The sequence below is a fragment of the Stylophora pistillata genome, chromosome 7, assembly GCF_964205215.1.
Source record: "Stylophora pistillata chromosome 7, jaStyPist1.2, whole genome shotgun sequence".
Taxonomy (NCBI): Eukaryota; Metazoa; Cnidaria; class Anthozoa; order Scleractinia; family Pocilloporidae; genus Stylophora; species Stylophora pistillata.
In genome coordinates, this window is record NC_142525.1 from 28218363 (window position 1) to 28232215 (window position 13853).

Here is a 13853-nt window from a genome sequence, read left to right on the forward strand (position 1 = left end):
TTTCTCCGACTTTCCCACAGAGAGCGTTTTTTTTCTTTTTGCCACGTAACACAAACAACATTTCGGTTTAAGGACGACTTTATTTACCAAACTTATCTATGCATTTCTATTATTTGATAATAAATAACATCAATGGTTGGCACCGATAAATTTTGCACTGAAATCGAAATTAATTTAATTTACCATCCACGATAAAAATCGAATTTTTTTATATTTCCCGTGGTTATTAAAATTAGGAATAACATGTGATGTAGTATCCGAAATTTAACTGAAGCAGAGGTGACTTCGACTCCACTTGGCGTCAGTAAATATTCTAAATTATCTAGAAGCAACGAAACAAAAATTATGAGGGTGAAATATAGGGGAAAAACTTCAGTGACAAAAGTAACAAATGTTCTTCGGAAAATAGCTTTGAGTCGAACTTCATCCACTACTCTATTCCGCTTTACTGTCCGCTATATTTAAATGAAAAGGTAGAGGTATCTAAAAACTTAGACTAGGATGAAAAACTGAAATCTTGGTCATGGTGAGATAATATCAAAGTTACCAATTTTTTCTATTAAATATGTCACATTTTTTGGCGAAAAATTTATCTCGTGTGAACAAAATGCTTGTGCGGGAAGCTGACATCTTCAATTCCTTTGAAGAGAAGGAAAATTATAACCAATGAAGCTTTACGATCTTGAATCAATTCCGAATAGTGTTCCCTGATCTTTTTAAGCCTCATCTTGTTTTCAGGACCTCGTTCATACAGTCGTATTGAATTTTTAAAAATATTGGTCATATGATCCATGTCACCAAATGAATTCATTGTGACACACAGGATTTCTCTGTGTGAATTATACTATAGTAGTCGAATTAATGTCTTATGAAAATAGAGAAATGTACATTGCTTTTTTTGTGATATACCGTATGTTATTACGTAAAAACTGTTTTAAAATCATCTTTCTCCTCACTTGCATCTGATTAGCTGAGTAGCTGGCGCAAGTTTCCTTTTCTTCCCAATCAATAAGAACCAACGAAAATAGTTCAAAAGCTGGAAAACAGAAAGCTAAAACAAACACTATGTACACGGTATACCAATGCAAAGCATTGCTCAGATTAAAAGAAAACCACAGCTCTTCTTCCTCCCCCTGCGTTCTCATTTGATCTAAATCTCTACCATTTCAAGAACTAAAGAGATTTGAAAGTTTTCTTCATGAAACGGCACACCTTTAAATTGCATGTTACTTTCGCTTACAACAGCTTTAGGTATTTCAGCGTCAATCTTGTTCTATCGTCTTCTGGTTGCACCTCTCCCCTTCAGCACAACTTTTTACGTAAAAGATGTCCAGCGGTAAACATAACTGCTCCAACCTCCTCCTTCTTCACTTGGTTCATTTTCAGCTCCTACAGAAAAAGGCGGGCACTTTTAACGACGGATGGAGAAAGATGTGTGACCAAGACAGAATTTCTCCTTACGATAACAATACACGACAAGTGAGCTTCCTTGCATTTGGCCTTCTTATTGTTCTCACTGCAAAGTGTAACCTGTCGCCCTCAGAAAAAAAGACGATTGAAAACGGCGTCACCGTTTTTACGGGTTCAAACAAACAACGAACGTTGTCGTAAAAGGCAAGGTGAAGAATGAAAAAGGTAGTAAAACGTATGCACTGTAAATCGCACGTGTGATGCGGGCGAGCCTGATTTTGAAATGCAAAAGCTTTCATATAAATTTACTTTTAAAATGACTTCATTTCTCACAGATGTGTTCCCATCATACCTCGCGCAAGTTGAACTATCAAGTCCTTCTCGTCCTGACTGAGCTTCAACATGGTGGTGAGGACTGGAACTAAATGTTCGCGTTCATTCGGACGACACTTCAGGAACTGTAATATGACGTTCTTCATATACTCCAAGTTTGCCGACTCTTTCTCCCGCTCCTGGTTTCTTTCAAGTCTTAAAAACAAAAAGAAAATGAAACAGTCTCATAATTAATGCATCAATAATGACAAAGACAATAACGATGACGATGACGAGAAGGAGAAGAGGGAGGGGGAGAGGGAAGGGGAGAGGGAGGGGGAGAGGGAGGGGGAGAGGGAGGGGGAGAGGGAGGGGAGAGGGAGGGGGAGGGGGAGAGGGAGACGGAGAGAAAGCTGGCAAGGTCACATTCACCATCCACCTAGTGCCTCTTTTTCCATCAATTTCAGGTAGAATTTGATTTGGATAGTTGGATTTTTTTCAGTATCTACCACGCTGGTTTGAGGCAAGAAAGCTATAACGGTATGGAATAGGAGCCAATAAAAAGACGTGTAACATAAGTCGTCATCGCGATTCAACTCAAACACTCGGACTCAAACATATTATTTCAATACCTTCTTATCTCTTCTTTTAACACCTTCGCCTGCTCGGACAGTCTCATGGAATTCGCTTCACTCTCACGCAATAACTAAAGAAAAAAAAGTTAGACTCGGAATTCCATTCTTAAAAGGATGTGCGGGACAATTCGTCACCAACACGTCAGTATTGGCCGCCGTCTCAGCAGAACATCTTGTACAAGAAATGAGATAGCTAAGGAACATGTATTATTAAATACTTCTAGAGAATAGAGAACCAATCCCAGTTTTCCTTATCTCGTAGAATATCTATTATTCAGAAGATAAATATTCTTGAAAACGAGATTTCATCTCCATTTGCTTTTTGTCCCCACACATATCCACTGACAACAGTCGGCAAAACTGCATCTTATAAAAACAGGGCGCCACAATTAACAAAAAAACGAGATTAAGGCAGGTAATTCATTTTCGATAAACCCCATCTCATCCCCCTTACTCCGCTACTGGGAGTGCTTTTCCATCGAGGACAGTAGCGTTTTCTGGATGTCTGAAAACGATGTCAATTTGCCATGTCTAGGACGCGAGCAAGAAACTAACAGATTAAATTATCTTCGTTCAGTTCCAAGTACATGATAGAAAGTTTCACTAGACAATAATTCTAGTGGTAATTTAGTGGACAATACGAACCAAACAAGATTTTAATAAACACCGCGTTACCTCGGTCAGATGTTCCACTTTCTTATTGGCAGTTGCAATGTTCGAGAGCAGCAGATTTTCGTCCAGGGGAGGACCTCTTAGTGCTAAAACGATAAAAAAAAAGAGCCGCAAGAGCAGAAATCATTTTTTTTTTTTTTAAACTCAGCTTTCCCGCAAAATTTTTGTACACAAAAGTAATGAGTTTTACTATAGTACCCACCTTCATCTCTTGGAGAAGTCGGAGTAGTCGGTGACGTTGGAGAAAGGATCTTCTCAAGAGTGGAGGCCATGGTCGGTGTTACAGGAGTGGTGGGAGTAGAATTGACCTTAAAAAAAAAAAAAAAAAGTTTTTTATTTTTTACTTTTTATTTTTTTTATAACACACATGACCCTGGTTCTCGTAACAGTGGGTCAAACTTTGCTGAGCCATGCTGTGTCCGACTTGGCCAACAGAATCTCATTTCTTTTTTCATGGTCAATTTAATTGGATAAAATGTTAAATATTTACCTGGGCTTGTCCCTTTTTCCCAATAAACGACATTCGTTTTTGAACGGGGAGAATTGTCCAAGAAATCATAGATGATTTCAGGGGATTAAATTGTGCCTCAGAAAGTTTTCTTTGAAAAAAAGTCGTGATTAAATTAATATAGTCCTGCGGCTAAGACAATCTGAGCGTTCAAAATCACGTTCTTTTGTCGTGTTACTCTCAATCAAAAAAATGGCAAGCAGAACACAAACACTTTCAAAGCGCACTCACCCTTGGCGCTGAGTCGGTTTCTGCCAACTCACTCTGGTCCATGCCCTGTAGAGAGGACGAAGACAAAGTAAATCAAATAACTAATTCAAAAAAGTCATAAATACTCAGGCAACAAAATCATCACACCCACCTCCCCAGGCCGCCGCTCTTCCGTTGCCCTTTGTAGCGCGAGGTCTGGTGGTGAGCGAGACCTCACAATTGACTGTTGGGAATGTTGTTGCTTTTCCTGATGTAACTTGCTCAACTTACTTTCAGCTTCAGTCAATTTCTGCTGCAGGCTTGCTAACTGGGCTCGATGCTCTCCTTCGATGACTTCAAGTTTTTCCTTCAAAGCGAAAACAGTAAAATTAGACCAACAGCTCATCACCCGACGTTGATTCCATCAAAAGCATTATTTCAAATGAGCCATTTCCAAGAAAATTATTGTATTGGACTCCTGATTAGACCGTTGAGTAAAAAAAATAATATCTACTAACTTCCTGAAACTTCCAAACTTTGCATAGAAAATAGAAGACCTCGACAAAAAAAAGACTTTCATAAAACCATCGCATATCATTACCAGTAGAACTTTTCCGTAATACAATTTTCCCTTGGACAACAAGCTGACATTATAACTGTGCTCTTAACCACCTATTAAAAATGGCATTTACAAGGTTGGGTAATTGTGACCATGATTATGCCTTATTTGTCTTGTCTGATTGGCTTAAAAAAACCTTAACTGTCCACTCAGGCTACCGAGGCTAGCTATACTCTCGCTGTACATGATGATTTAAAAAGTGCAGAGTTATAATCTCGAGATTACTTAGCAATGCAGAGTAAAGGACACCAAAGCATTGAGCGTTCATGGTTTCAAACAATGTTACCAACAGAAAAAAAAAAACAATAATAATCGGCCAAAACACTACACGAAACGGCAACGCAGGAATACTAACTTGTTATCAAAAACCCAACAAATCTCCAAGCACATTGCCACTGGCATACGCTTTTGTCGTGTGTGCTAATGGCAAGCAAGCTTAAAAATTTAAAAATGTCAAAGTGCGCGTCAGTCCGGTTTTTCTTCTTAACCATTTACACGCTAAGATCAGTGTGCATATTCTCCATACTGTTCTCTATACATTTCCTAAGGTGCAGACTAGGAGAATTTGTTTAACAATCAAGAGCTTCTTCAGTTGGTGATCATTTCCTTTATTCTCGTGACTTTAGTGTGTGATGCGAGGGTGTTATTGTAAGGAGAAATTAGATGTTAGTCACTCTTGGAGGTCAAGTGGTTAACACTTGCCTTGAATGTGGCGGCTACAGACTCGTTCTGGAGTGTCATATGTCTTATCGCAGCCAAATGCTCCTCATTTGTAGTGCTTCGCTCAGACTTCAGCCGTTCAAACCTGTGAGATTAGGAAACGAAAAACCATCAATTAGCACCCACTGCTGTGGAAAAGGAGGTCGTTTTCCTCCCTAACAATTACATACCACTCTGTACAAGTTGCGTTACCCAGAAGATAGGGAAACGTTATTCATCACTGGTCCAAAAAAGGAAACACTTCCAGGTGATCATGAGTGTTGTTAACCGCGAACAAACGACAGCAAAGATAGATAGGACTCCTCGTGAGTCACAGGAATATCAACAAAGGCAGACGACATCACCAGCGCATTGCAGACTAACAGCTAACTTATAGCTCTTCTGTCCATGTGTTGTGCACTACTAACCTATCCTTCCAGTGGGCCTCTTTGTTATCAATATCTTGTATCAACTTGCTGTGTCGGGCTGTAAGTCGTTCGTGCTCGCTTTCCAGTTCATCACATTCGTTTTGGAGCATGCTACATTTATCGCTTGAGGGGCAAAAAGGAAAGTGAACATCATCATTTGAGTAAAACAATCAGATCAAAATGAAAATAATGTGAGAGTCAAAAATATAGCACAGAGGGCGCCAACGGCTGAATTTCTTCCTTACTTGGCTTCCTGCAACTTGCTCTTCAACTGTTCAATGCCTTGCTCTAAACGAGTCCTAAAAATCAAATGGGAAAATTGAATTGAAATGCAAAATACTACAACCCTGAATCCGTGTCAGTATCTGAGAAACTGCACACCCACCCCTCCCCCAACCCAACTGACATAAACCCTAACTTGTTACCAGTTGACTATTGTGGCTTTAGGGGAGGGGTGGGTGAACAGTTGATCAGATACTGACATTAGTCCAAACTAAGCATGACACACACCTCTCAGAATTCTCAAGCTCAGGAGCCTGCGGTGCTGATTTGGTTTTCTGCTGTTTAAGAACACTGTGGACACGAGTCTGAACAAAAAAAAAAAAGAACACGAAAACATACAAAACTTGAAGTGTAGATAACAACAAATATGGATAAAATGCCGTGAATCAAAATAGGGTAATCTTGCCTTGAGTTGGGTTTTACTGATTACGTCACTCCGTCATAAGCTTTGTCAACTGACAAATGCACACACGAACTGGTCACTTGCGTTTTCCCGCGCACTAAGCAGTTTACTCGTTTTCCCGCGCACTAAGCAGTTTACTCGTTTTCCTGCGCACTAAGCAGTTTACTCGTTTTCCCGCGCACTAAGCAGTTTACTCGTTTTCCCGCGCACTAAGCAGTTTACTCGTTTTCCCGCGCACTAAGCAGTTTACTCGTTTTCCTGCGCACTAAGCAGTTTACTCGTTTTCCCGCGCACTAAGCAGTTTACTCGTTTTCCCGCGCACTAAGCAGTTTACTCGTTTTCCCGCGCACTAAGCAGTTTACTCGTTTTCCCGCGCACTAAGCAGTTTACTCGTTTTCCTGCGCACTAAGCAGTTAACTCGTTTTCACTTGCACTTTTCATCGACTGTTTGTAATATTTCCATTGTTCTGATCAACCGTTTAGATTACTGTTGTTTTTGTTTAAACGACCACAGATCAAAATGCTCTTGTAACTTTTCAATCAACTGTGTCAAGTACCTACCTTGTAGCTTTCAAATTCAGCCCGCGTGGCCTCGTGGGCCAGTTTTGAACTCTCCCACTCGGCTTTCATTTTGGACAGTTTACTTTCCAAGGTTTCCACAGCTCGCCTGTTGCTATCCGTTGAAGAACGAAGCTGCAGGAAAAATAACATTGAGCTTATTTGACACGAAAATTATGTTTTAAAATTTCGTTTTTGCTACTTTTTTTCATGTCTGTCTACCAATATTGCTATTCTTCCTTAGCTTTAACATGGGACACTTACTTGCTCTTGGTAACCTTGGCTTTCGGCGGTAAGAGAGGACACTTGAACCTGTTAAATCACGCAATTTGAAAATAATAACACATTAAATATATAAATATCATATATTATGTATCACAGATGCATTTCACTCGCGAAAGCTTGGCCAAATTCACCCCATCTCCAATTACAGAAATTCCATGACTTTCCAAGACCTTTTCAAGGACTTTTCTGAAAATTGGCCTGAAAAATAGTATAATGGTACAGATCATGAAGTAAAGCTTTCTTTTTCTTTATTATCCTGAAAAATACCGAAACAATCGTTATCCAAATTTACTAGACTCGAATTCCCTTACTTTCCAGGCCTGGAAAATGATAATATTGAGTTCCATGACGTTCTAGATTTTCTGGCCACGAATCCCAACACATTAGGTGCTATCAATATCATCGTTTATTATCCAACTACACCTAGACGAGTACAAATAACGCCATAGACGAGTACAAATATCACGCGGTATTTGTACTCGTCTATTGTAGAGTACCGGTTAAACAGGTTTTCTCGCATCGCACAAGCGAAGAATTGGATTGTAGTTACGAAAAAAAACAAAAACAAATGGCGGACAATTTGAATCTTATTTCCGACTACGAAGAGTCAGAATGGCTGGCAAATATAGATCCAAGTTCATTAGATGAATCCAACGGAGAAAAACAGCTTGACGACCACAAAATTTCTTCATTTAATGAAGAAAATAGAAACAGCAACACAACAACGCGCCAATTCTGTTCCGCTTCGCATACTTCTGTCACGCACTCCCCGTAAATAAACATCCGCGAAATTCGCCCGCACTGAAATAACAGTTTAGCGTGTTGGATAATACATAACTTATTTATTGGACGTTTTGTTGTGTAGTATCGCAGAGTATTCTTACTCGTTATTTGTATTTTGACTCGCCCTACGGGCTCGTCAAAATACGGCACAACTCGTAAAAATACTCAGCGATACTATATTAAAAAAAAAATTCATTAATGAAGGAGGAGTTAATAACCTTGTATTGTTCTGCCTCCTGAGTGGCGGATTCCAACTGTCCTTTCAATTGAGACTCAATCACCTCTTGTTCCACAATCTACAAATAAAAGTTTTCCGTCAGTGAACGTATTTTTAGTGGGCGAATGTTACCTATGCCGTCCCCTCTGGGACATATTACAATACGTTGCGTCACGTAAGGCTGCGTCACGTCACGTAAGGCTGCGTCACGTCACTGCACGCTATTCTAAAATAAGTAACGCTATAAAAAGCCGCGCTTATGTCTAGAGGTAGGAGTTAACACACACTAAAAGATCACGTTTTCTTTTTTTAAAACACCAGCAGATTTTAAGCGGTAATTTAAAGACTCTCGCCTACATGTATACTTATGCTTTAAAGTGCTACTGAAACGTAATTTTCATATCCGAGATTTTTGCAATATAATAAAGTTTGAACGTTATTTTCAAACGCTGTGTACTTTTTTGGGGCCAACGCATAGCGGAAAGTACAGTTTTAACTATTCGAAGTTGACCGGCTGAGATCAAAATCGGCGGCCATTTTGGCGCGGCCAAAACAGCCCTGTGACGTCACTGGTTGTGTACTTCTCTGAAAGAAGGGTAAAAGCATGGAGTGTGACTTGCATGTTGGGAAGCCAAAGAAGAGGATTTCGGGCAAGTACTGTGTTGCTGGTGGGCCAGGAAATGTAAGTTGCACAAACAACTCCAAAACAGAGGGCGTATCGATGCACATGTTTCCTCGGGAAGACGCAGTTCGTGACAAATGGGTTCGTTTTGTGCGAAGACATCGAGCAGACTGGCAGCCATCGAAGACATCAGTGCTTTGTTCGGTACATTTCGATGCATCAGATTTTGAGCAACGGCTCGATTTAAATATCGGTGATGCTGAATTGTTTAAAACAAAAAGATGGCTGAAAAAGAATGCTGTGCCGACTAAATATCTTGTGAAGCTGCAAGAGAATGTTGTAACCCCACGTGAGCGAAGAAAGGTATGTGTGTGTGTGTGTGTGAGTGTGTGTGGTGCGTGTGAGAGGTTTGAAATACATGAAAGTTGTCTTTTACTACATCAATTTCGACTTATATATAACCTCTACTCATAGATTATTCGAAATGCTGCTAAGCAGACGACGATTCATCCAGAAGAACCAGATGGACTGGAGCAAAATTATGAGATTTGCTCTGCTCCCCTTTCATTGCCATGCGACCAAGTTGAAGCTGAGGCCCATCTGACAATTTCTTCACCTGATCCCGATCCGGTGCCTATTGATTCTCTTTCAAACCCATCTGAGCTAGAAGTATCTGCAGTTACCTGTGAAAAATGCCAAAACTATGCTGAGCGCTTTGAACAGCTTCAAGATTCCTGTCGGAAAGTCAAGCAAAGAAGGGTTGCATTACAGATGGAAGTAAATCAGCTGAAGAAGATCAACAAAGGTCTCTGCAAGGTAAAAATTATTTACAGCAGGCTATCTGAGTTAGTTTTATTGCATTTTTATCCAGGTGGCCTAAGTATACATTTTTCTTTTTAAAGCAACTAAAACAACTACAAAACGATTCATTGTCTTCCAACTGGAGTGAGGAAGAAGCAGGTGAATTATTTCTTGCTGCGAACACAGAGAATGATCCAGACGAAAGCCTGGCCGATGTTCACTCATTGAGCGAGGATGCTCCACTTGAGGAAAACCTTGGTGATGCTGATCGTGAATGGAAATTGTCAGAGGAGGAAGCAGAAATGGACGATGATGGAGATGACGAAGGAAAGGATTCACCATGCACAAGAAATACTATAAAGTAAGAAATTTTATTTTTTTACCATTAAGTCACATAATTTTTTGTATATGAGAATGTTGTGGCTAGTTCGTTGCAATTTTATTGTAAAGTATTGATAATAATAATAACAATGTTTGATAATAATTCAGTTTCAATAACTTATCAAAAACTACCGAAGAATAAACTTACCAAGTGTTATGGCCAAAATTGCTACAAACATGCCAGTGAAGTATTATGTACCATAGAATTAATAATAATAATATTGATACTGATAACAGAAATAAACTACACAATAAAAACAAAAATATCTATTTTAAAAGTTATAAAATGTTATAAAAGTTCTAATGGTTTCCTTTCTTTTTTTAACAGAATGACACCTGGTACTCCATGTGAAGATGAACCAAAGTTCATTGTTTTTTACAGTGCATTGTTGGCAGTTTTCTCTCTCTTCTGCTTCAACTGCAAAGCCAGCAACCCGTCAGTGTCGATGGAAAGTTGTGGAACCATGGTCACTGTTAACCAAAACTGTCAATCATGCAAAAAAAATTTCAAGTGGGGAAGCCAGCCTTTAATTCTTGGAAGATATCCAGCAGGAAATCTTATGCTAAGCTTTGCTATCTTAATGGCCGGTGCCTCTGTTGGAAAAATTCTTCTTGTTTTTAAACACATGGGCCTGAGTGTGTACGAATCACGTACCTTCTTCTATCATCAAAGCAAATTGCTCTTTCCAGTAGTTTTAAAGTACTGGGAAAACTACCAGGCAGTGTTGATTGCCAAAATTAAGGAGCTCAAAGATGCAGTATGGTCAGGCGATGGTCGGTTTGACTCGATGGGACACTCGGCCAAATATGGGGTTTATACACTCCTTTGCTCACCCATTATGAAGATTGTACACTTTGAATTGTTACAGGTGAGAACTGATTACTAAGTAGTGCTGAGATTTTCCTTGTAAATACATTATTTAACTTTCTAAGGTAACATGAAATGCTGTATGTACCTGAGACTGTATTTATTCCTTTGAGATAAGCTGTCAAACACTTCTATTATAAAACATATTTTTGTCCTGCATGTGCACAACTTATGTCTCTTTGATTTCAGGCAAACCAAGTAGGCAGCAGCACTGCTATGGAATTGGAAGGCTGTAAACTTTGTTTTCAGTATTTGATGAAGGTTGGCCTTGCCATAAAAGTTTTTGTGTCTGATCGCCATAGAGGCATCGCAAAGTGGATTAGAGAAAAGCAACCTACTGTAAAGCACTACTTTGATCAGTGGCATGTAGCCAAAGGGCTGGTTAAGAAACTTCTGGCTGCAAGCAAACTAAAAGGGTGTGAGGTGATTTCTGAGTGGATAAAGGGAGTAAAAAATCACATCTTTTGGTGCTCAACCTCAACAAAAGCTGACTTTCCCGACATGATTCTGGCCAAGTGGAAATCATTTATGCGCCACATATCAAATAAACATACAGGTCATCCTGATAGTAACTTTGAAAAGTGTGCACACGATGAAAGCATAACTCCTAGGAAATGGATCACAGTTGGTATGTCAACTTCATGTTTAGAAAAAATGTTGTATCTTTAGGTCTGGTTGCTATTTATACTACCCATACAGATATTGGCTGTACTTTTCTGCTCCCATAACATGACAGTGTAGAATGCTGTAAAATAATGTAACCCAAGATGTACCTTTGCCTGCACTTCAATTGTTAAAACACTCAGTATATAAATAGTAATCTTTTTACTGGTTTGTGCCTTTATAATAATAATTCTCTCAAACAGACCTCGTACCCATATTACCAGTAATTGCCATCAACCTGTCATGAATTTGGTATGGATTTTCTTAGCCTGTAAACAGTTGAATTTCCAGCTTTTGTTTCATGGTAGTGACATGAAACAAAAGCTGGAATTGCAAATGTTTTCACAGGCCAGGAAGTCCTCTGCAAATGTCCCTTAGATCTACATCATTACTGTTAAAATGCTAAACAGCATTTATTGTTACATTATTTTCTAGGGACTAAGCCATATGAAAAATTGCAAGAAATTTTAATGAAGACTAGTGTACTGAATGATGTCAAAAGGCTGTCTCCTGTGGCAGAGACCAGCTGTTTGGAGGGTTTTCACTCCACCCTTAATCAGTGGCATCCCAAGATGATGTGCTTTTCATGGCTTGGAACATTCTGCAGGTAAGATTTATACATCCTTCGACATCACTTATCATGAATCTTTTGGTTGAGAGATGTGTAACCCCCCCTCCCTGTGTCTCTAATATGAAACAGACGTGGATGCTCATCTCCCAAGAGGATAACAATTTGGGTTTGGCTCTAGCTTTTTGTTACCCTGAAAGAAACCACTAGCACTAGAAATATAATTAAATTGTCCCAATTTCCTAACGTGTGGCCCCTAAAATAAGACCTTCATGGTCTAAATTTTTCCTCCAGACCACTTAAACACCCCTAAGTGAGACAACCTGCATCCCAATCTATTTCATAAGGGAGTCCCTCCTCTATGGCTGTAAAACCCTGAGCAAAAAACCTTGTTGTGCAGAACTGTGTGATAATTAACAAATAAATAAAATGTATCAATGTTTATTTTTTATTTCCATTTTTACAGACATGTCTTAGCCAGTGTGCATTTCAATGAAAACCTAAGAAGAGACACAAAGAAGACAAAGGAGGGGAGAGCTTATGTGAATGTAATATATCCTAAATTCAAAATGGGTGACGAAGTTGTGCGGGAGGTTGCAGAGCCACCTTCATATGGTATGTACCACATAGCATCTCCATTATGTTCAGACATGGCCTAGGCTAGTAAACAGAAAAAAAACATTCCTAGATAAGATAGTACAGTATTAGAATTCTGTATCAACTTTAGATTTATATTTTAGTGTTGATGTACTTTTTCTTTTGTTTCAAAATTATAGGTTATGTCCAAGACATAAAGCAGCTGTTGTTTAGCATGACAAAACAGGAGAGGGATGACATTAGGGCAAAATACAAGGCAAAGATTCCTAATCCCTTGAACCACCAGTTCCCTGAACGCAATTCCAAGGATACAGCCATAAGGCGTCATGAGGCACGCAAGCAGCTCCAGACAGAGTTATTCCCTTCAGGTAAAGTGATCACCAAAAATTTGAAAATCCTTGTGTCTTAAAGTCTCAGGTATATCATATTCTGGAGTTGACATAAACCCAAACTTTAATCTGGACATACAATGGAAGGTAGATCTTTGGGATCTCAAATTGATAAGTTTACAGAATTGAGGTGATAAGTGTACAAAATTGAGGTGCAGATAATTAAAGTACAATATAACTTAGTCTTCATGAAGACTAAAATAATACTTTCTAATTACAGAAGCAGAGCAGTTAAAGTTGCAGCAGCAGGGTGAAAAGAGGTCTACTTCTTCTCTATCAGGAACCTCTTCTAAAAGAAGGACAACAAGAACACAATGATAAAAACCAGTGGAAGACCGGCAAAGACATCACTTTTCAATGAGCAGTTAATAATATTGCCACTGTTGATTATTTCGGAGAAATAATTTAATTCTTCTTAAATTGGTTTTATTTTACTCAAATGAATTTTTGGGAGGACTTTTATTTAAACATGGTTCTGCTCAAACAACCTTTATAGAAGCTTTTGCCCCCTACATTGTGTTGAAAATAGATACATGTATCATTCAATGGGTTATTTCAGGCTGCCATATCAGTCGGCACGCTCCTGTCCAGACACATAGCCTGTTGCCTCTGGTGTTTGAAAACTTGATCTAATTTTGTGGTATACACATGATGGCAAGGGCCTTGTGTTTTCCCATCCTAATGGGCCGAATAGCCACCTTGCTAACCACCGATATGCCACAGCTCTTAGGAACCTAAAAGTAAGAAATAAAGGTTAGAAGAAGAGCTCTACAAAAAAATTATCCCATTCCTTAACTATGACCAATCAGGGGTAAATTACTCCATAATAAAGTCCACAATTTCCCTGCATTTTATGTTGCTGTCACCATCTAACTAATCGCCTCCCCAATACAAAAGTGCAGTGCTCTGCGTCTGAAAACGAAGATTTTATTTGTGTGATAACAGGTTTAATTTTATCGACTAC

General features: G+C 39.1%; 2 protein-coding genes across 7 annotated transcripts in view; one reads left to right on the forward strand and one right to left on the reverse strand.

The window, feature by feature from the left end:
* Window positions 1-60: 60 nt before the first annotated feature.
* Window positions 61-13853, reverse strand: part of LOC111330607 (uncharacterized) — a 59718-nt gene continuing 45925 nt past the window's right edge. For all 6 annotated transcript variants that reach the window (XM_088727507.1, XM_088727506.1, XM_088727505.1 and 3 more), the window contains 14 exons: window positions 8002-8079; window positions 6980-7027; window positions 6719-6850; window positions 5983-6059; window positions 5718-5771; window positions 5473-5595; window positions 5048-5150; window positions 3899-4093; window positions 3769-3813; window positions 3232-3337; window positions 3033-3115; window positions 2355-2428; window positions 1763-1938; window positions 61-1389 (listed from right to left, as the gene is read on the reverse strand). In XM_088727507.1, the coding sequence (XP_088583633.1) occupies window positions 1316-1389; window positions 1763-1938; window positions 2355-2428; window positions 3033-3115; window positions 3232-3337; window positions 3769-3813; window positions 3899-4093; window positions 5048-5150; window positions 5473-5595; window positions 5718-5771; window positions 5983-6059; window positions 6719-6850; window positions 6980-7027; window positions 8002-8079 (1368 nt within the window). In that variant the 3' untranslated portion in view covers window positions 61-1315. The remainder of the gene's footprint in view (window positions 1390-1762; window positions 1939-2354; window positions 2429-3032; window positions 3116-3231; window positions 3338-3768; window positions 3814-3898; window positions 4094-5047; window positions 5151-5472; window positions 5596-5717; window positions 5772-5982; window positions 6060-6718; window positions 6851-6979; window positions 7028-8001; window positions 8080-13853) is intronic.
* On the forward strand, window positions 8433-13850 carry LOC148727360 (uncharacterized). Its single transcript, XM_088727509.1, has 9 exons — window positions 8433-8985; window positions 9097-9438; window positions 9525-9784; window positions 10133-10673; window positions 10862-11300; window positions 11771-11942; window positions 12370-12518; window positions 12680-12868; window positions 13110-13850. Exons 1-9 carry the CDS (start codon window positions 8605-8607, stop codon window positions 13205-13207), a joined length of 2571 nt encoding a protein of 856 aa, XP_088583635.1. The 5' UTR covers window positions 8433-8604; the 3' UTR covers window positions 13208-13850.